General features: G+C 38.2%; 1 protein-coding gene across 1 annotated transcript in view; it reads left to right on the top strand.

Annotated features, from left to right (window-relative positions):
* Positions 1–1,443: 1,443 nt before the first annotated feature.
* Positions 1,444–24,334, top strand: part of RXFP2 (relaxin family peptide receptor 2) — a gene marked incomplete at its 5' end in the record, with an annotated part of 64,089 nt that continues 41,198 nt past the window's right edge. Inside the window, one exon of the mRNA XM_025874801.2 lies at positions 1,444–1,525. Within this exon, the coding sequence (XP_025730586.2) occupies positions 1,444–1,525 (82 nt within the window). The remainder of the gene's footprint in view (positions 1,526–24,334) is intronic.

The raw sequence follows: 24,334 nt of genomic DNA, 5'->3' as shown, positions 1-24,334 counted from the left end.
TGCACTTCAAAATTCATACTCAATATTTCAATACTAGAAACCAGCATCCATCCTCTTGACAGCAGAACACAAAATATAAGAAAAACTGATCACCCTGATTTTTTGTAAGCTAAGTAAGGCAATTTTTATTTGAAAAGACTCCGAAGCTAGTGAGGAAAAAAGGTGCCTGAAATGTAAGAAAAGATTTTGAATTTTTTCTTCTCATCTTATACTTGATTCTCTTTGTTGCTTTCTTGGTTTGAAAAATGAGAGAACACATCTACATGTATCTGGAGAATTTAGCTCACCTCTTAAAAGAGAAAGAACTAGCACATTATGTGATCAATAAAGTATTTTCCCTTTCAAATTCCTCTTGAATCCTTATTCTATCAAAGGCTGGAATGAAAGAAAGAATGATGAAAACCCCATCTCTTATGATTTGTGACAGCAATAGCCAGTCATCAAGGGGTAGTTTTTCAAACAGTACTGTTAACGACACAATTAATAATAACACGTAAGAAAATCCGTATCATTCACTTACAAAGTCCTCTGTCCAAATCAAGACTACAAACTATTTTGTATGTCTACGTCAGCATTTCCCAATTAGTAAAACATATACTCTGACAACAAAATTCTACAACAAACTTTCGTAGAAATCTTTCTGATTACGTAGGATCAACCAAAAATCCCTTCCTATAATTGAACTCGCACTAACTCTGCTGTGTTAGAAGCCGCTTTCAGGATGTAAGAACCAAGCTGTAATTAATGTTTTCTAATAGGCGTGCAACAAGAATTGAAAGCAAGAAGAAAATTATCCACTTCAAAAAAGGAATATGGTTATAGAGGAAGTAAATGTTTAAAATACTGTGCAACTGTTTTACAGTGACTATTAAACCCAAGGCCATATATTTTCATTATTACTATCTTTCTGTATATTATTTGAAAACATTTAAGTGCACATGAATAGGTGTTCTCTGTGTATTTGTCAAGAAGTGGCTTTTTGTCACTTGCTTCTTGCATTAAAAAACATGCTTATAAAGAGTTTCATCACCTATTCAGTGTAAATCTATATCCCTTCATATGCAAGAACCGTATATGTTTGGATTTTAAGTAAGAGCAAATTGCACTGTATGCTTTGAGGGGAAACAATTCTTACGTGATTTAAAAAAAAATGTTTCCTATCTAATAATACCATAGTCTTCTTTATGTCTCTCTCTGTCCATCCTATAATGAAATAACGACCAAGAATACAACTGTAGGTTTAAAATAAAATGAAACAGAAAAGAAAGAGCAAAAAAAGATAGGCTGCTGGTGACAAGACGGTCTCCCCTCATGCCAGTAAGGTTCTAGCTGTGAGCATGCTCAGACACATGGGAGGCACCGAAGTTACTATATCAGAACTCCTTCTGAGGTATAAGGAGGATACATCTAATACTTCAGTTGCTGTAAACCTATTGTTATTTTTCTGGTATTAAACATCTCTTCAGCCTCAGACTGATTGCAATGTTCCTACTACTTCATTTCATCATCCTGATAGACATCAAAGGTAAGGCTGCTACTTTCTCGCTTAAATGAGTGAAATTCCAAAAGAATAGGAAATAGAATATTTCTATTTAGTTCTAGCATATTTATAATAGATTCAATGCAGCGCTTGAAAAACATACATCCGGTTTACACTGTCTTTGTCATGATCACTAATTGCTTATAGTCCCATCCTAGCAACAAATTTTTCATGGAAACTTGCTTTTATGTGTTATTAAAATTGTGGATAAAACATCTTTAAAAAGCAAGGTTGAATATGTCAATTATAATGGAGAAAATAATTTTTAGTATTTGTAACAAAAGTATGACAAATTAATAAATTAAAATTTTGCCTTATGAAACTTCAACCTGTTGAAATATCTTCGTAAAATGTATGTAACTGTTAGTTGCTATGTTTCATTGTTAACATAGTTAAACTGGGAACTGCAAAAAAAAAAAAAAAGCCACAGACAAATTTAAATATCAAAAGCTCTCCCTAAGGGCAAACCTATATAAATTAAAATCATTTAAAACAAAAGTATACCTATTTAGATCATTCTCTTTACTGTTCTTAATTTTTAAACATTTTTATTTCAGCCAAACTGCTAATTTTCAAGTTAGTGGCATTTTTCTTGTAAAGCTAAGGAAAAAAATTAATCTTCACCTGGTTTTAAAGAAAGATATAGACTTGTTTTGTTGTGAGCTTGTACACTTGTATCTATAAATCATACCCAAGGCACGTTGGATTTATTACTATTCAAAATGTATCTGTTTAAGTCCATAGTCTTTCTTAAGGAATTTTGATAAACCTCTGAGACTAAAAGTTAGAATTTGAAATTATTTTTATTTTCTGAGAAATTTGTTTTAGGTTTTTAAGGTACTCAATCTTTATTAAATGAATTCAACTGAATATTTTTAATCTCGAAATAAAATACAGTATTTATGAGCAGTTATTTACAAACTTCTAACAAATAAAAGATTTTTTAAATATTAAATTTAGTTTGAATTGGAAATACTAAAATTTTTTTTCAAATTACTTAAGAATATTATTCTAATACACTTAGCATGATTTTTATCTTGGATTTTAATCTCTTTTACATGAAAATGTAAGTTATCTTTTAAGCATGATCTTGACATGTTTCTTAAAGAGAAAGACTATATGAACTCACTTGACATGAAAAACAGTTGTAGAAAGTAGTCCATTTCTTTGATTTCAGGTCTTCCTTCAGTTCATACATCCTTATGCACATTTGTAATATTCAATTTAATATGATTTTTAAGAATAGAAATTAAGAAGTAGGTTCTTGGATTCAAAACACTGTGTAGTGATCATCTGTACCCTTAATTCTTAACTGTAGAGGAATTGCAACTATAGTTAACCAATTTTACTATAGTACTGCTTCTGCTTGTGGTAATGCATTTAATTGATTTTGAAAAACAAAATCTTTGAGATGAAAAGCATCCATTCCTGAAATAATGTTTTAATATTCACCACAACATAATGGTATTCTCTAAAAAAAAAGGAAAGAAATTTTAAACAGATGATTTTGTTTTTTATTTCTAAGTAAATGCCATATTTCAGATCCACAGTACCAACCTGATAAATATTTCAATTGTAATTCCGTGGAAATTTTCATTTTCTGATTTTACATTTCAAAATTCACATTCTGATTTCGTTCTGATTTTACATACTTTTGATTGCTAATTTAACCCTTTATACTCAAACTTATTTATTTTCAAAGTTAGACATATTAATGCTTTGATATCTTACTCCTATTTATAAAAATAATAATCATTTCCTATGTAACTAGTGAAACTTCTTTTTCACAACAAAATTATAGACAGGTAAAGCAGTTAGGCTATAATAAAGAAAAGTCATTCCAAATTATGTAAGAGCACAGGTTGCTTTTTAAAATTTACATAAATATTTGCGATAGATTCTTAGGCCACAGCTAAACAAAAGGAAAAGTAGACATTATGCTATTATCTTTTCTCTTCTGGCTATGATCACCCTTGAGTGCCTAAGGGATGAATGATATTGACTAACTTAAGCGACAGACATTAACTGATAAGTAAAAATAACATATCTTCTTATAACTTTGTACATGTATCTTATCATCAGTTTATTCACTGGGTATCCTTGTTAACCAGCCTCAAGCCACCTCCTCTCAACAAAAGTTTTTTGTGGACTAATTATGGACAATATGACAAACCAAAAATATGGGCTTCTGTGGGAAATTAAAAGCATGAAGTGCCCAGATTGCTACTTGGTAACTACCAGTTGCTACTTACTCAAATGATTTGGTAACCTTGGAAACGGGGCCTGAACAATATTTTGAAGTGAGCAGTATTTGACTGCCCCCTAATGGACAAGTTCAAAGCTCAGCTTGGATGTTTCCTTTTCTAAGTAATGTCACTTCTAATTGGTTGCAGTGACTTGAGAAAAGGTTTTCCAACTAAATTTTAATTTCACACAATTACATCATGCTGCTGGGAGCTGTGAAAATCAATTATACTGCAGGTCAGTCATACAGAGAGGCTAATGTGGCACCACTAATGAAAAAGAAACTCACCAGCTTGAGGGCTGAAAAGAGCCCACTGGGAGCGAAGAGGGAAAACATCAGAAACCCAGAAGAGAAAGCTATTTGAGATATGTTCTCTCTAAAGGCACTAAGTAAATACATGCTGCAAAAGACGTTTATTCATTTGTTCAGCTTATAAATGTGACCAGATATATTAAGAGTTTTAGGGACTCTTACTTGAACTATAAACAAATATGACCAGATATATTAACAGTTTTAAGAACTCTTACTTGAACTAACAAAATTGGCTGTCACCTGGATTTTAGAGACAAAATTGGTATGCCTTCAAATAAGTCATTTTTGAAAAATGGCACACTTTTATCCTGTAAAATTGTGGCCTGAATAAAATTCAATTAACTAAGAATAGTTTTTGTGCACATAATTATATAATGATAAATGCACAGTGTTTTCTGGAATATTATATATATAGTGTTTTAGAACCCAAAGTGGCTTGGTTTACTTGCTTAGTAAATATATAACTTAACATTCATCAGGAAAAAAAAATTAATGTGCTTGTTTTACATGAGACATAGTAGTGGAATTATCTGAAAATAAAAAATATACCTGTCTTCTATGCTTTATTCACACCCATCAATTTCTCACCCCATACTTCCAGTCATTGAGTATGTATGGGAAAAAAATTAAGTTTGCAATAATTTCAACGTTGTTAAATACCTCAGGAAAGTATCTTCAAATCAAAATAAAATGATTGATTTCATGCTCCTGTGACTAAATAAACTTTTGAATATGGTAAAATTAGAAAAGAATTGCAGTTGAGGAATTGGTGTTATTGATAAAATGGTAGACCTCTCGTCTTATGTTGCTCCTCCCCTCCACTGTTCTGGCTTCTGTCCTTACCTCTGTTCTTGTTTACGCCTCTCTCTTTTTCCTGGCGCCCCCTCCCCCTAACCCCCCCCACCCCCCCCCCCCCCCCCGTGCTCCTTTCTTAGATTCGCCTCCCACCACATTTACCCCCTCTTCTCCTCACCTCTGCGCACATCTGTCTCAGATGCCCACCTGGCCTCTCTTGCTGTCGTTTCTCCATCTCAACCTCTCCTTGTGGTCTTTTCCAGGCTTCCCAGCCTCTAAAACCTCTTCTCTCTAGTCTTCCTGCCTCCACTTTTCAATTCTCTTGCTCTTTGAGCTCTTACCTTCTCTAGCTCAAGCTTCCCGCTTTTCACATCTCGTGCTCTCTGATTCCCAAGCCTATTTCTCCACTTTGATTGTTAGCATTCACCTGGTTATTTCCCCGTTGGAATCCATCTGCCCTTCTATTTCCTCCTTCCCTCAAGCATGCCTCACCTCTAATCGCCTCCTGTGGCTCTTGAGCTTCCTCTCCAGGTCTTCATGTACCTGTTGTCCCCCTTTGAGGCCCTGATCTCCTTGCTGTTATTTGTGGCTAGCTAGCCCCAGTGACTCCTGGCCTGATCAGCAGTCATCCTTTCTGTGGTTCAGATTGCTAGAACATGTGTCCAAACATAAGCAAACTCATACTATGTCTCCTTATAATTTCAACCCCAACATGCACTGGTTTTGTAGGTCCATGGTGATTTCTCGACAATTCTGAAATCCAGAGAGCTCTGAAAACTGAGAGTATGAACTCTTTTGCCTACAAAATGTGGTCAGAATTGACCAGAAGCAACTTAGAGTCTTCATTTATAATTTTACTGCAAACTTCACACATTGTGATATAGATAAATATTAATGTGTTTGATTATGTGATTTTGCCCCACACGCAGCAGGGAATGTTATGTCATTTATAGCATATACATCATATTAACTTTCTAGAATAAAGCAAATTATAAATTCTGAAATAAGTTTCTCCAATGGGTTTCTTTTAAGGTGTTACAGATCTATACTAGCCATCACTCTATTCAGGTTACCACTATCCCATGCCACATTACTCTCCCCAGTGCTATATGACTCTTTTCTTTCCCCAGGGAAGTTCTGTGTTATTAGAATAAAGTGTTCAATGAGAAAGAGAGAGAGATCATTTTAACTATTTCTTCCTTTCTGTAATGCCAGTTTATTTTTTAATCAATCTGCTCAAATTTAAAAAAAATATTGGTGATGATATTTTCCACTCCAAGAATTCCAACTGTATTTAAATCTGTCTGCTCTGGTTTTATAAACTTCCATTCTTACCTCATGATACTATTCCTTCCATTATTTCTTTGAGAATTTTAATCATACAGATTTAAACTGACTTTTAAAGCACTATCATCTAATTCCTCACGTATGAATTCTCCCTTTTCTGGAGCCCTGGACATTTTCATAAAGTCGAAGGGACTTTCCTCCTGCACACCTCTCCCTGGGAGGGATCCCATAATTGCCTCGACATAGCCCACTGAAGTGTTGAAATCTGAGCTGTCATTTATGTTCAAATCTCGGGGATTTTACCAGTTCCATATCTCATGTTCAGTTTGCAAATCACCACTGCTGCTTTCACTGCTGGCATGAGCAGGGCAATATCAAATTCACAACCTTGGGTAGTCAGGCAGAGCCATTTCATCCCCCATTCATCATCAGGAGCTCAGTCCCAATGCTCACGCTTCCCGTAGGTCCATGCACCTGCTGGCCCGGCCACATTCAGCCCATTTCAGAGAGAAGCTTGGAGCCCAGTCTTAGTGCTCATCCAGTCCCACCTGGGGGACTAGTTCCTCTCACACCAGCGGCTTTTTCTCTATTCATATTTGTGGAGAGTTCTTTCTGCTAAGAGCTTATGTTTTAATGAAGAAACATAGTAGCAATCTTTTTTGTGTCTATGGAAAATTGTGTTGTGGGGAGCATATTCAGAACTTGCTCACAACAGATCATCTTGATGCAGAAGCTCGGAAAAGAAGGTAGTTTTCATTCTTCAGATTTTGCTTTATCAAAAATTGGACACTGATGGGCACACAAACCAGAGATCTGGAGTAGTAAAGAGAAGTGCCGTACAGATGTAAGGGATCAGGGTAGGGGATGCAGCAGAGTGGCAAGTATGTTAGACTTAGGGTTAGCAAAACTGTGTTCAAGTCACTGCCTTATCCTTCACCAGCCTTTGGCCTTCAGCACGCCAAATAATCTCTTAGCCTCGGTCATAATATTGGTGTAACTGCTGGGTTTCTAGGAACCACTTGTGATGATGTTAAGGGAATAGATTCTAGGACTCGGCCCCCAGTAGAGTCAATAGGTCTAGGCTGGAGCACAGGACTCTGCACAGTATAGAAGCAAGCCAGGTGATCTTATAAACTTGTCCTCTGGATCACACCTCTGGAAACACTGGTATTACAGTTAGCACATCAAAATATAAGTAGGCTTTTTTTCCTAGAAGAAATGCTAATTCCTTGCTATACTCTGCGCATATCAGGATGTTAATTGCATTCACTGCATTATTTAACATATTAATTCTACTTGAATTTGTTTTTTAATTTTGAGGATTATAAGAACAAATTAAATATTTAGCAAAGAAATAGCTGAACCCACATTGTCTAATGATCAGTATACAGCCTCTTAGGGGATAGTATGATCCAGAAAAGAATAATTAATGTGCACATTTAACTACAAGGTAGTCTCTACCACTCCCTTTTTTGGAAGAAACTGTTAACCCATGACAAAATGGCTAGGGAGGCATCTCTTCTGATTTAGAGTGAGATCCTCTTTTTCATTCGTCATGTTGTTTTAATTATCCACTTTTTTGCTTGATTATGGTCCAGCCAGGGGACTGGACTAGACGAGTCATTTGCCTGCAGCAGGACAAGAACGCTAATTCAAGCTCTCGCCTCGTTCCTCCCCCCTCCCTCGCCCTCCCCTCTCCCCTCCCTCCACCTACCCACCTCTGTCTCTTTCTTATTCACCCTTTTGTCTGAGATTTTCAGGCTCAACCACATAGGCTAAAAATAGTGTATCTTAGGCTAAAAATAGTGTATCTATTATTGTAGATATTTCTACTCTTAATTTTCTTTCATGTAAATTCATGAAATATAAGAAATTCAAAAGATACTGATTTACTTCCATTCTTCTTTTGAGGGCCACTGCAAAAATATTCCCTCAAAAGTCTTAAATTCTGTCTGAAACTGAGATAAGAGAGTCTTTAGGCAAACTTACTTATAGTCAGGAAAGGGATAATACCCCATGCTGAGTGTTGGTGAAAAATTCTCTTCCCTTGTTCAGAAACTATTCCTTTATGGCTGTTTCCTACTTCCCACTTATAAATGCCACTCTTACTGTAACTAATGCTAAAATTATCTACTTGGAAAAATAAGTTGCCCTCACTAGGAACACAGGGTTTTGCAAAGGCAATGTGATTTGTGTCCATTGTATGAGTGAATTGCAAGAATTTTGTAAAAAGCAAAGCATGAGGGAAATATTTATACTGATTCCCAGAAATAGAGCATATACCATAAGTCAGTGTGGGCCACCTTACCTCAACGTACATAGAATCTACCTATTTTTTAGGTAGATTCTAGGTAGATTCTACCTATTTTTAGGGAGAAATTAGGAGACCTAACCACCTCTCTCCTTCAGTGGTAGACAACTTGAAGCAAAAATGCCAACATATGGGGCACCTGGGTGGCTCAGTTGGTTAAGCGTCTACCTTCAGCTCACATCATGATCCCAGCGTCCTGGAATCCAGCCCTGCAGCATCCTGGGAGTGCCCTGCATCAGGCTCCCTGCTCAACAGGGAGTCTGCTTCTCCCTTTCCCTCTGTACTCTCCCTGCTCATTCTCTCTCTCAAATAAATAAATAAATCTTTTTAAAAAAATGCCAACATAAAAATAACTATAGTATTGATAGTAGATAAATGAGAAAAGAGAAATGAACATAAAGCTCCTATCTGCACCTAACCCACATTGACGTCCTATCTGACACACATACACTCAAGTTGGACCTATGCTTCTGACATGGATTATCATGAAGTACCCGTGTACTCCCCACTTCCACATACAGCATTTTAGGTATATGTAGTCTAATTATGGAAACACAGTTACCCCTGAATATGTTACTTAAGTTTAGATAACAATTTTGAGGCATATAGTACGTGCTAAAAACTGAAAACTTCGCGAGGCATTGGGAGAATCAAAATTGGTAGAATAAGTTCCATCAGTGGGACACAATGGGAAAAAGAAAAATATCTATAATAAAATGCCATAAATACTACAATAGAGATATGTGTAAGATGCCTTGGTGGGGAGAAAGTTCATATTTTTTTTAAGAGTTTATTTATTTGTCAGAGAGAGAGAGAGCACAAGCTGGGAAGCAGGCAGAGCAGGCAGAGGGAGAAGCAGGCTCCCCACTGAGCAGGGAGCCTGATGCAGGGCTCGATCCCAGGACCCCAGGATCATGACCTGAGCCGAAGGCAGACACATAACCCACTGAGCCACCCAGGCAACCCGAGAAAGTTCCTACTCTGGAGAGATTCTGGAGGGGCTCAGTAAAGTTCTCACAGAAATGACTTTTGAAATGGGCATAAAGAGTGAGTATGGACTCTGGGAAACCATCTAAGGGTTTCAGAGGGGAGGGAGTGGGAGGAAGCAGTAGCCCAGTGATGGGTATTAAGGAGGGTACATGTTGTGATGAGCACTGGGTGTTATATGAAAACAATGGTTTGTGGAACACTACCTCAAAAAACTAATGATTTAATGTATGGTGACTAACATAACATAAAAAAAAAAAAGAATGATGAAGTGAAAAAGAGAAAAATTGCATTTTGGATATAGAGAACAGCACAAGCTGAAGCCTCAAAATCTTATTCCCGTAGATGTAGGGCTGCCAGAATACACAATTATAAAAAGTAAAGAACTCTCTGCGGCCTGTGTTTGATCAGACATCACCTTGAATGACTTAATTTGTTCATTTTCAATACTATACTATATGCCATTGATGAACACCCCACAATTTTTATGTTTTACTTTTCAAAGACATTTGGGTTGTTTCCAGTGTGAGGCTGTTATGAAGAATGCTTCAGTGAATATTCTTGTCTGAGTCTCTGGTATGCACGTGCACGCACTTCTCTGGGTACATGCCGCCAATTAAAACTGCTGACTCATCAGGTTTTCAAGGCTTCATGTTTAACGGGTAATGACAGGTGGTTTCCCAAAGCCGCTGCTCCAAGGAACACCCCACAAGTGCATGAGAGTTTGCATAGCCTCACATCCTCGCCAAATAGTGTAGGATTGGTGGTTTTTAAAATTATAGCCATACTGGTAATCTGTAGTGATAGCTTGTGGTTTTAATTTGCATTTCCCTGCATACTAATTAGATTTAATACTTTTTCAAATGTTTTTGGCCATTTGTATATCCACTTTGTTATGTGTCTGTTCAGTTTCTTGTCCATTTTCTATTTACTGTTCATCTTTTCCTCATTAATTTGTAGGACCTCCCTTTTCCCCCGCCCCATACACACACTCACTGCACACACTCACACACTCACACTCACATACACTCACACTCACATACATTCTAATTACAAACTTTCTGAAACATCTTCTACTCTGTAGCTTGCCTTTACACTTTCTTAATGGTATATTTTTTTCATTTTTTGCAACAGAATTTCTTAATTTTAATATAGTCAAATTCAGCTCTCTTTTCCTTTATGATTAACACTTTTGTTTATTTTCTGGGTTGGTTTTTTTTTTTTGTATTCTCCTTAAAATCTCTACCCGAAAGTCATAAAGACTTTTCCCTTATTATCTTCCAGAACATCGATTGGATTACCTTTAATATTTAAATATAAGCCACCTAGAAGTACCTATACCCCACTACTGCTCTGCAATGCCACTTGGTCATAAATCAAACGTTCACATCTGTCTGTCTCTTTCAGAACTTTCTATTCCATTCAATTTGTCTGTTGTTCATCCTTTCCCCCCAGTATTACACTGCATAAATTTTTGTACCCACATGATAAGTCTTAGTTTACAGATAAGTTCTCTTGCCTTGTTCTCTTTCTTCCAGACTAACCTGGCTTTTACTGAGCTTCTAGAAATATATGCCTTTTAGAAACAACTTATCCATTTCTATGCACATATACATAAACACTCCTGGATTTTTATTGTAATTTCTTTGAACCTGTAGATCAATTGGGGGAAGGATTAACTTCTTTAAAATATTAAGTCTCCATTTATTTGCATCTTTAATGTCACTCAATAATTTTATATACTTTACATAAATGTATTGCAGATTTTTGTTAGATTTATTCCTAAATATAGAACACTGTTGATGCTGTAATAAAAGGTATTTTTTAAACATTTTATTATCTAATTGTTTGTTGCTGACATAGAGAAATGACATTGAATTTCAGAAACCTTGCTAAATTCACTACTACTAGTAATTTTTTTATGTTCACAATCACATCATTCATAAATAATGACAGTGTTATTTCTTTTCTTTCAATATTCAAACCATTGATTTATTTGCCTTGTCTCACTACATTTGCTAAAGTCCTCCAGGACAATGTTGAATAGATATAGAAATAGTGGACATTGCTGTCCTGTTCCGAATCTCAAAAGGAAAGCCTTCAAAAATCCACCATTAAGCATATTATGTACTATCGGTTTTTACAGATGCCCTTTATTAAATCAAGTTACCTTCTATTTTTAGTTTGCATAGTTATTTTAAAGTCAGAACTTGATAGATACATCTCTGGAGCCCCTGTCGTAAGCAAAGTTGATGATGAATGACAGACTGGGCGAAAATATTTGTAAGTTATAGACCAGAAGGTTAAGCTCTCTAAAGAATTCTGGTAACATTGCCAGATTCGATTTTCTCACACATAGTTCCAAACACTGTGTTCCGGGCCACTGCTATCAGGAATGAAAGTTTCACCAGTCCAGGAGCATAAATAAGTTAGTTTTTTCCATAAAGCTAAGTGTATTCCTTTTAAAGGATTGTCTTTTTTCCCTGGGGATATGTTTTGTGTAATTTTCAATGATAAAATACTATTTTTCTAATAAATCATTATTGTAATACATGGTAACTTAGGGTTTTAAAATTTTTTCTTATTTGAAAAACTAAATATTAGTAACTTGTTGCAGATTCCTCTTAATTCTTTAATTGACTTTATGGTCTGGGAAATCTCTGACCATATGTTTAACAGTGATCTTTAGGGTGTTGACAAAGACAAAGGAGCCAATACATTAAGAAGATAGAGAGGAGATAGGAGCAAGGTGGCAGAGGAGTAGGAGACCTGGATTTCATCTGGTCTCAGGAATTCAGCTGGATAGGGATCAAACCATTCTGAACACCTACGAACTCAACAGGAGATTGAAGAAAAGAATAGCAACAACTCTCTGAACAGAAAAGCGACCACTTTCTGGAAGGTAGGACGTGCGGAGAAGTGAATCCGAGGCGATATTTGGGAGGACAGACAGCAGGGGAGGGGGCCTCGGTCGGCCGCTTCTGGCAAGTGATAGAGCAGCGGAGCACAAAATCGGACCTTTTAGAAGTTGGCTCCGCTGAGGGACGTCGCTCCAGTGGCTAAGCGGGGGGTGGAACCCTCGTGGGACAGTGTGGTCTCAGGACCCTCGGGGTCACAGAAAGACCGGGGGTGACTGAGTGCAGCAGAGCTTCCAGGTATCGGAGCGGGGAAGCCGGCTGCAGAGACGGAGCCTAGGCACAGGCTCTCAGCTCGGGGTTGCCATAAACTGTGATTGGTGACAGTCGGGGCACTGCTCCTCCAGCAGGGACCCAACAAGCGGCAGATCCGGGGAGACTCCCCTTCCTCCCTCGGGAGGAGCGGCGCGGGAGCGCACTGCAGGGATCTGCTGGGTTTGGAGACTCCACACGGGGTCGGGTGCCAGACATAGAAACACGCGGTCACAGGCCAGGTGAGCACGGAGTGCGGCCGGAGACCGGGGAGAAGGGAGTGACTGCTTTTCTCTGGGGGCGCACTGAGGAGCGGGGCCCCGAGTTCTCGGCTCCTCCGGGTGGAGATTGGGAGGCCATTTTCACTCTGGTCCTCCAAAGCTGTATGGAAACCTTGCAGGGAACAAAAGCTCCCAAGAGCAAACCCGAGCAGATTACTCAGCCTGGACCGACAAGGGCGAGGCAATTCCGCCTCTGGCAAAGACATTTGGGAACCATGGCAACAGGCCCCTCCCCCAGAAGATCAGCACAAACAGCCAGCAAGCCAAGACCAAGTTTACCGATCAATGAGAACGGGAGAACTCCAGCGCTAGGGGAATACTGCACATAGAATTCATGGCTTTTTTACCATGATTCATTAGTCTTTCAAAGTTAATTTTTTTAACTGTTTTTTTTAATTTTTCTTTTTCCCTTTTTCAACCAACATTTTATCAATCCCTTTTTTAAAAAAAACATTTTTATTTTTCATTTTTAGAGTCATATTCTATCCCTTCATAGTACTTACCTTTATTTTTGGCATATATATATATATAAGTTGTTCCCTCCTTAAAATTTTGAGATAGTTTCTTCTAACATATCAAAATATACCCTAAATCTCTAGTGTATGGCTTTGTTCTAGTCTCCTACCTGATCATATTCTCTCCCCTTTTTTTTCTTTCTTCCTTTCTTTTTTTATATCCTCTTCTTTCTTTTTTCAAGCACCTTATCAATTCCTTTTTAAAAATTCTTTATAATTTTCATCCTTACAGTCACATTCCATCCCTTCATTGTATCAACCCTTATTTTGTACATATATAAGTCTTTCTTTCTTTAAAATTTTAGGAGGCACTTTCTACTAACAGACTAAAATACGCCCAAAATCTAGTGTGTGGCACTGATCTGTGCACTAGCCTTATCATATTTGATCATATTCTGTTTTTTTTTGTTTTGTTCTGTTTTGGTTTATTTTTATCTTTATCTTTTTCTTTTTTTTCTCTTTCTTTTTTCTTTCTTTCCCTTTCTTTTCCCCTGGTTTCAGGACTTTTCTGATTTGTTTAGAGTATATTCTCTGGGGACGTTGTTAACCTGTTAGCATTTTGTTCTCTCATTCATCTATTCTTCTCTGGACAAAATGACAAGATGAAAAAAATCACCTCAACAAAAAGAACAAGAGGTAGTACCGTCTGCTAGGGACCTACTCAATACGGACATTAGTATGATGTCAGATCTAGAGTTCAGAATCATGGTTTTAAAGATACTAGCTGGGCTTGAAAAAAGCATGGAAGTTATTAGAGAAATGCTTTCTGGAGAAATAAAAGAACTAAAATCTAACCAAGTCGAAATCAAAAAGGCTATTAATGAGGTGCAATCAAAAATGGGGACACTAACTGCTAGGATAAATGAGGCAGAAGAGAGAATCAGCGATATAGAAGACCAAATGATGGAAAATAAAGAAACTGAGCAAAAGAGAGATAAACAACTACTGGATCACGAGGGCAGAATTCGAGAGATAAGCGATATGATAAGACAAAACAACATTGGAATAATTGGGATCCCAGAAGAAGAAGAAAGAGGGAGAGGGGCAGAAGGTATGTTGGAGCAAATTATAACAGAGAACTTCCCTAATGTGGGGAAGGAAACAGGCATCAAAATCCAGGAGGCACAGAGAACCCCTCTCAAAATCAATAAAAATAGACCAACACCCTGACCTCTAATAGTAAAACTTACAAGTCTCAGAGACAAAGAGAAAATCTTGAAAGCAGCTCGGAAGAAGAGATATGTAACCTATAATGGTAGAAACATTAGACTGGCAACAGACCTATCCACAGAGACCTGGCAGGCCAGAAAGGATGGGCATGATATCGTCAGAGCACTAAACGAGAAAAATATGGAGCCAAGAATGCTATATCCAGCGAGGCTGTCATTGAAAATAGAAGGAGAGATAAAAATCTTCCAGAACAAACAAAAACTAAAGGAATTTGCAAACATGAAACCAGCCCTCCAAGAAATATTGAAAGGGGTCCTCTAAGCAAAGAGAGAGCCTAAAAGCAACATAGACCAGAAAGGAACACAGACAATATACAGTAACAGTCAACTTATAGGCAATACAATGGCACTAAATTCATATCTTTCAATAGTTACCCTGAGTGTAAATGGGCTAAATGCCCCAATCAAAAGACAGAGGCTATCAAATTGGTTAAAAAACAAGACCCATCAATATGCTGTCTGCAAGAAACTCATTTTAGACCCACATTGAAAGTAAGGGGGTGGAAAACCATTTTTCATGCTAATGGACACCAAAAGAAAGCTGGGGTGGCAATCCTTATATCAGACAAATTAGATTTTATTTTATTATTTTTTAAAGATTTTATTTATTTACTTGAGACAGAATGAGAGAGAGAGCACATGAGAGGGGGGAGGGTCAGAGGGAGAAGCAGACCCTCTGCCAAGCAGGGAGCCCGATGCGGGACTCGATCCAGGGACTCCAGGATCATGACCTGAGCCGAAGGCAGTCGCTTAACCAACTGAGCCACCCAGGCGCCCGACAAATTAGATTTTAAAACAAAGACTGTAATAAGAGATGAGGAAGGACACTACATCCTCCTTAAAGGATCTATCCAACAAGAAGATGTAACAATTGTAAATATCTATGCCCCTAACATGGGAGCAGCCAATTATATAAGGCAGTTAATAACAAAAGCAAAGAAACACATTGACAACAATACAATAATAGTGGGGGACTTTAACACCCCCCCTGACTGAAATGGACAGATCATCTCAGCAAAAGATCAACAAGGAAATAAAGACTTTAATTGACACACTGGACCAAATGGACTTCACAGACATATTCAGAACATTCCATCCCAAAGCAACAGAATACACATTCTTCTCTAGTGCCCATGGAACATTCTCCAGAATAGATCACATCCTAGGTCACAAATCAGGTCTCAACCAGTACCAAAAGATTGGGATTATTCCCTGCATATTTTCAGACCACAATGCTTTGAAACTAGAACTCAATCACAACTGGAAAGTCGGAAAGAACTCAAATACATGGAGGCTAAAGAGCATCCCACTAAAGAATGAATGGGTCAACCAGGAAATTAAAGAAGAATTAAAAAAATTCATGGAAACCAATGAAAATGAAAACACAACGGTTCAAAATCTTTGGAATGCAGCAAAGGCAGTCCTAAGAGGAAAGTACATAGCAATACAAGCCTTTCTCAAGAAACAAGAAAGGTCTCAAATACACAACCTAACCCTACACTTAAAGGAGCTAGAGAAAAAACAGTAAATAAAGCCTAAACCCAGCAGGAGAAGAGAAATAATCAAGGTCAGAGCAGAAATCAATGAAATAGAAACCAAAAGAACAGTAGAACAGATCAACGAAACTAGGAGCTGGTCCTTTAAAAGAATTAACAAGATTGATAAACCCCTGGCCGGACTTATCAAAAAGAAAAGAGAAATGACCCAAATCAACAAAATCATGAATGAAAGAGGAGAGATCACAACCAACACCAAAGAAATACAAACAATCATAAGAACATATTATAAGTAACTATATGCCAGCAAATTAGATAATGTGGAAGAAATGGGTGCATTCCTAGAGATGTATCAACTACCAAAATTGAACCAGGAAGAAATAGAAAACCTGAACAGACCTATAACCACTAAGGAAATTGAAGCAGTCATCAAAAATCTCCCAAGAAACAAAAGCCCAGGACCAGATGGCTTCCCAGGGGAATTCTACCAAACATTTAAAGAAGAATTAATACCTATACTTTTGAAACTGTTCCAAAAAATAGAAATGGAAAGAAAACTTCCAAACTCGTTTTATGAGGCCACCATTACCTTGAACCCCAAACCAGACAAAGACCCCATCAAAAAGGAGAATTACAGACCAATATCCCTGATGAGCATCAGACGCAAAAATTCTCACCAAAATACTAGCCAATAGGATCCAACAGTACATTAAAAGGATTATTCACCATGACCAGGTGGGATTTATCCCTGGGCTGCAAGGATGGTTCAACATCCGCAAATCAATCAACGGGATACAATATATTAACAAAAGAAAGAACAAGAGTCATATGATCCTCTCAATAGATGCAGAGAAAGCATTTGACAGAGTACAGCATCCTTTCTTGATCAAAACTCGAGTATAGGGATAGAGGGTACATACCTCAATATCATAAAAGCCATCTACGAAAAACCTACAGCGAATATCATTCTCAATGGGGAAAAGCTGAGAGCTTTCCCCCTAAGGTCAGGAATGCAGCAGGGATGTCCACTATCACCACTGCTATTCAACATAGTATTAGAAGTCCTAGCCACAGCAATCAGACAACAAAAAAATCAAAGGCATCCAAATCGGCAAAGAGGAAGTCAAACTCTCACTCTTTGCAGATGATATGATACTGTATGTGGAAAACCCAAAAGACTCCACCCCAAAACTGCTAGAACTCATACAGGAATTCAGTAAAGTGGCAGGATATAAAATCAATGCCCAGAAATCAGTGGCATTCCTATACACCAACAACAAGACAGAAGAGAGAGAAATTAAGGAGTCGATCCCATTTACAATTGCACCCAAAACCATAAGATACTTAGAAATAAATCTAATCAAAGGATCTGTACTCAGAAAACTATAAAATACTCATGAAAGAAATTGAGGAAGACACAAAGAAATGGAAAAAGGTTCCATGCTCATGGATTGGAAGAACAAATATTGTGAAGATGTCAATGCTACCTAGAGAAATCTACACATTCAATACAATCCCCATCAAAATACCATCCACTTTTTTCAAAGAAATGGAACAAATAATCCTAAAATTTGGATGGAACCAGAAGAGACCCCGAATAGCCAGAGGAATGTTGAAAAAGAAAAGGAAAGCCGGCGGCATCACAATTCAGACTTCCAGCTCTATTACAAAGCTGTCGTCATCAAGACAGTATGGTACTGGCACAAAAACAGACACATAGATCAATGGAACAGAATCGAGAGCCCAGAAATGGACCCTCAACTCTATGCTCAACTAATCTTTGACAAAGCAGGAAAGAATGTCCAGTGGAAAAAAGACAGTCTCTTCAACAAATGGTGTTGGGAAAATTGGACAGCCACATGCAGAAGAATGAAACTGGACTATTTCCTTACACCACCCACAAAAATAGACTCCAAACGGTTGAAAGACCTAAATTTGAGACAGGAGTCCATCAAAATCGTAAAGGAGAACACAGGCAGCAACCTCTTCGACCTGAGCCGCAGCAACTTCTTCCTAGAAACATTGCCAAAGGCAAGGGAAGCAAGGGCAAAAATGAACTATTGGGATTTCCTCAAGATAAAAAGCTTTTGCACAGCAAAAGAAACAGTCCACAAAACCAAAAGACAACCGACAGAATGGGAGAAAATATTTGCAAATGACATTTCAGATAAAGGGCTAGTATCCAAAATCTATAAAGAACTTATCAAACTCAACACCCAAAGAACAAATAATCCAATCAAGAAATGGGCAGAAGACATGAACAGACATTTTTCCAAGCAGACATCCAAATGGCCAACAGACACATGAAAAAGTGCTTAACATCGCTCGGCATCAGGGAAATCCAAATCAAAACCTCAATGAGATACCACCTCACACCCGTCAGAATGGCTAAAATTAACAAGTCAGGAAACGACAGATGTTGGCGGGGTTGCGGAGAAAAGGGAACCCTCCTACACTGTTGGTGGGAATACAAGCTGGTGCAGCCACTCCGGAAAACCGTATGGAGGTTCCTCAAAAAGTTGAAAATAGAGCTACCATATGATCCGGCAATTGCACTACTGGGTATTTACCACAAAGATACAAATGTAGGGATATGAAGGGGTATGTGCACCCCAATGTTTATAGCAGCAATGTCCACAATAGCCAAACTGTGGAAAGAGCCAAGATGTCCATCGACAGATGAATGGATAAAGAAGAAGTGGTATATATACACAATGGAATATTATGCAGCCATAAAAAGGAATGAGATCTTGCCATTTGCAATGACGTGGATGGAACTGGAGGGTGTTATGCTGAGTGAAATAAGTCAATCAGAGAAAGACATGTATCATATGACCTCACTGATATGAGGAATTCTTAATCTCAGGAAACAAACTGAGGGTTGCTGGAATGGTGGGGCGGTGGGAGGGACAGGGTGGCTGGGTGATAGACATTGGGGAGGGTATGTGCTATGGTGAGCGCTGTGAATTGTGCAAGACTGTTGAATCACAGATCTGTACCCCTGAAACAAATAATGCAATATATATTAAGAAAAAAAAAAAAGAAGAAGATAGCAGGAGGGGAAGAATGAAGGGGAGTAAATCGGATGGGGAGAAAAACCATGAGAGACGATGGACTCTGAAAAACAAACTGTGGGTTCTAGAGGGGAGTGGGTTGGGGGGATGGGTTAGCCTGGTGATGGGTATTAAAGAGGGCACATTCTGCGTGGAGCACTGGGTGTTATATGCAAACAATGAATCATGGAACACTACATCAAAAGTAACAATGTAATATATGGTGATTAACATAACAATAAAAAATTTAAAGAAAAAAAAAGAAGATAGAGAGGAGAGGACCTTTAGAGAATATGGAGGAGGAAGTACACCAGGGCAGTGAGACATCACAAAGCCACGGGAAAAAAGGTTTCAGCCCAGTGGCTGTGGTTGGCTGTGTCAAATGCTACAGAGAACTAGGTAAGATGAAGACTGTAAAATAGCTCCTGCATCTGGTAGCAAAGAGGACATTAATGATTCTGATGGTAGACAGCAGAAAGGCCAAGACCAAATGCTGTGGGTTGAAGACAGAAAGGTTGGTGAGGAAGTGGAGACACTGACTTGTATGATTTTTCTGAGAAATTTAATTTTGAAGAGAGAAGTGGGTCTCAGTTCTACTGTGGATACAGTAGGATCTGGGTTGATGGGTTGGTTGGTTGTTTGCTTGCTTGCTTGCTTGATTGGTTGGTTGGTTGGTTGGTTGGTTTTGAAGATGAGAGCTGGTTGAATAAGATTAACATGAGTTTAAAAATGAGTGGAGAGACAGGGATATTAAAATATAGGAGAATAAGATAATAATTAACAGAGAGAGATTCTGAGAACATGAGGTGAAGTGGAATATAAAACATAGATGGACAACTTCAGCATGGGCAGGGAAGAAGAACTTCATCCTTTGTGCATCATCAAAGAAGCACCCAGGGCCTCAGCCTAGGAATGTGTGGCTTCTACGTGGCTCGACACCAGCTGTCTATGTGAATGGTGCCCCATGCTTGTGTGAGGTACATCCTGCCCAGGCACATGGAGCAGTCTTGTATGTAGGTAAATCTGTAAGGCAATGGAACTAGAATTTGGGAGAATTACCGCCAAGAGGAAGAAACCCCAGTGAAATTCCCTTGACACTAAGCAGTCAGCAGAGGGGATGAATTTGAAGGGTGAGAGAAGGGAAAAGGGAAGCACCTTCTCTCCTTTCCACATTTCCCATGCCAAGCTTCCATCAGGCTTCACTTCCACAAGCACTCTTTCCATGTTCTTATTCCTTCATCCACCAGGGTGATCATTCTCTGAGTCCACTGTGTTCAGGCAGGTTATAAGAAGAAAATAGTCTCTCAAACGCATGCAGAACAAGATAGGTATTTATATACTAAAAGACAATATTTTAACTTAAAAGAATTCATCCCTAAAGGTGAAGTTTAAGCAGTTCATTGGTGAGTAGCAGAGATGTTTTGGAAGAGAAGTCTTCCTGGTGCCCTTATATCTTTATAACTCATCAAGGGCCACAGCATTCTATTCATGATCCACATAAATGCACCCAGCCAAGGGAAACATGGGCCTGAGATCCATCCCTGTTGATGATGATATTGACAATTGGAAGTTCTCTTGTTTTCTAATTTAAACCAACATTTATTGAGCCTATACTCTGTTCCACGTGGTTTGTCATCATTTCCCCAAATCTGTTTGTTCAAACATTGGACAATCATCTGCAGAGGGAGATAGGGTGATAGTTTCCACAGAACATCTGTGAATAGGATCCCGAGGGACTTTGACCAGCCTGAAATGGTTGGTTTGTCCCAGAAGAACATGACAGAGAATAGGGGTTTAGAGAAATTCTGTTAAGGCAGCAATCTGTGAAATGAAAAGGAGGTGGGTAAATGTATGAATAAAGCTGGATCTGAATCCTATACATCTTGGTTGATATGGTCACACAATACTGTCAGGGAAGGGAGGACCAAACAGAGGCATAAAAGCATTAAGATTTCTAAGTTTAAAAAGAAAAAAACAAACAAGAAGCCAATTTCTCTCCACTCACCTTAACATTAAAGTTTTTTTAGAAAGACTTTAATAGTTATCTCTACACAAACAATAAATCATCCATCCCACAAAGGTGGGCTTTTATGATGCTCAGACTCTTCCTAGAAATAGGAGGGCTTCTAGAAGGTGGATTCAGTGAATGAGCTGGATTCACTTTTGCTTCTCATCGTGAATGGAATTGCTGCTTCTCTTAGACATCCTAGCCCCTGAGCTCCAGGTGGGACTGGGCATTGTCTACCCTGTTGACCTAGCACACAGAAGGCACTCAGTTAACATTTCTGCATGTGAAATAAATGTTTCTTCTGGTGCTGCTCTTTAGAGTAAAGAGTAAGCTGGCTCTTTCATCAATGGCAGAGGCTTCATCTGCATCTGAATTGGACTCCACTAGGTAGGAGTGGCGTGTTCTGGGAAATGGCCTCATTGGCCAGGATCCTTTATGTTCCCCCTGGGACAGTAGAGCTGTCATCTCTGGTGTTAGTGTGGAAAGAATCTCAGCCAGAACACAAGGTTGAAGGAAAAAGGGCTGTCTTCAGCTTCATGCAGGACTAGTATTGGCAAAGAATCAGAGGAAAAAAAGAGGGACTTGCACATCTCCATGGATTCTTAAACTGAGGACCTAAAAAAGCATCTTCACCTGTTGTTTCCCAGGAACAGGAGGAAGGTGTTGGCAGGCAGCAAAAAATGTTCTTGGGCAGCAGTCCAGTTGGCCTCAAAAGGCTCTCAAGGAGTCATTTAAAAAGCTCTTTGCACGGACATGTCCAGAATATTGACCAGATGAGAGAAGAAGCACTCACTGAGCAATTTTCTCTCACATGTTCGAACCTCCTCTCAGCTGTGTGTTTGGCAGGGGTCCCATAGAAATCGCTGCAGAAGCTATCAACATAGCTTTTATGTAGGCATCCTCCATTTTAATAATCCCCAAGTTTCAATAAAAACTATCTCTTTACACTTCCACAGATGGCAGGAAGACTAGACAGCAGAATATGCTTTCTACAGACGGCTATTGATTCTTTTTCAGTATGTGCCAAATACAGCAAGAATTCTTAATTATTTTTTAAATTATATAATGACCAGGAAAAAATAATAAATGGAGTACTTAGAAAACTAAACAATATTTTTGTTATTAAAATAAAATATAAGTTTGCAATTTGGGGAAGTTTAAATTTTGAAAAGAGCTCTTCCTTTAATTCTTTTTATTCCTAAATGACCCATTAATTCATTCGTTTATTAAAAAAATTACTGAGCACCAAGTAAGTACCACGCACTTGGAGAATAGTGATTTAGGATACAGAGGGGAAGGCATAGGGAATAGATTTCACTTATTTATTTTCCTTCCACATAAAATTTATACCTTGAGCATGTCTTCAGGAAGATGCCATTCTTGAGTGCAAAATGGGGAATTAAGAGAAATGCAATTGATAAGTTCTGTTTGCACATGGTCAGTCTTTCCCTTTCCCTTCCCTCACTGTAACTTGCTAGATGCATTCCATTTTTCTTTCAGGGACAAGGAAATAAAGTTGACCCCTCTTGTCTGTGACAATTGATTGCTTATCTTGCTCTGAATCTGCATCTGTGAGATGGATATTTAGTTGGGTCCAGCCTGCAAGGAACTCAAGGTTGCCTTCATGGTAAACCCCACAAGGGAACACAATATATTGCCTTCAAATTGTCTTATACAGCCTCAGCTTTCTATTTCAAAATTGTCTTTAATCAAATGTTTAATCACCTCTACTAGATCATTAGGAAAATATTATTATTATGAGGTTGTAAGGGTATTTTCATTGCTTTTTTATCATTTACAACTCCCTGTTAGCTTTCAAAGTGATTTGAGGCTGCTTAAAATAAAACCATATATGTCATATGGCTTTTCAAATAGAAAATGTGAGGAAGTAGGGGAAGATTTATTATAGTCCCTGTTATTTCTTTCTTAGAAATCACATAAAAAATTCTGCAACGCTAAGACACAGCAAACTTTCATTCTACATTAGAGGTTCCTTATTAAGGTCCTATTTTCTTGCCCTGTGTTGAAATTGCCCTCCTACCAACATTAACTGAGGGTTTACCATGGGCCAGGCACTCTCCAGTACTTCACAAGCATTAGTTTATCTAGCTCCTGAAACACATCCATAAGGGGGATACTACGTGAACTTTATTTTAAATATGAGGGAACTAAATTTGGAGCTTAAGTACCTTGCTTGAAGTCTAATGGCAGAGATAATTCCAATTTAGGTAAGTCTGATGGTCTCCAGAGTACTTCATCATTAATGAATACTTGTAAATAATGGACCCTACACCATTAGTGGATCATGAGGTCAACTTAGTAGCTTGTGATCCCATATGTGAATAAGATAGACTAGCAATGATCAGAGAACATCCCACAAAGTAAAAAGCAAGTTATATTTCAAGAAATTTTGTTTTCAGTGTGTATCTGTTTGTATGCTGAATTGTGATACAAAATATATGTCTGTGAGTTACTATCATAAAAAATTTTCAAAGCTGCTTCACTTAGATATATTGATTCTCACTCATTCATGTTCCAAATACAGGAGGACTACTAGTTTTTTATAAATCTGCCCTCTACAGAAATGTTTATAAGAAAGGAGAGATTTAAAAATCTATAACTCAGTATGCCTTTCCTTGTGTGAATAGGCTTAACAAGCCAACTCCCAGAGCCACGCAGCAGAATTTCCCTAAAATAGTCAGACCTGACTGGTGTTATGCCAAGTTGCTAATAGTAAATCACTCATCTACCACTGCAACAATGGCAGAACAAATATTTTTTGCTTTGGTAAGAACAAAAATCCAATGGGTACAAAAGCATCCAAGGGCCACCCTCCCCATCTGGGGAAGGTGTAGCAGCAGCAGATTCTGGAAGGCAGCTATGCTCACCACTATACCACCAACGCGCAGCAGCAGCTTCTGGAGTAGAGTGTGCATTGGTATGTCCAGCTGTCCCCAAGGAGGGCCAGGCTCTGTGTGTGTGTGTGTGTGTGTGTGTCTGTGTGTGTTTTGATGTATTTATTAAAGGGAAGTGAAAATTAGACAAAATGAGCAAAGACAATACAAAATATAATGTGTTTTCTAAGATGTTAAACTATTTTTTATGAAC

Source organism: Callorhinus ursinus, unplaced genomic scaffold, assembly GCF_003265705.2.
Source record: "Callorhinus ursinus isolate GAN/ISIS: 27379988/994484 unplaced genomic scaffold, GSC_fseal_2.0 scaffold7, whole genome shotgun sequence".
NCBI classification, from domain to species: Eukaryota; Metazoa; Chordata; class Mammalia; order Carnivora; family Otariidae; genus Callorhinus; species Callorhinus ursinus.
The sequence above is the reverse complement of the archived record's forward strand: the minus strand, read 5'-3'. Positions and strand labels throughout refer to the sequence as shown.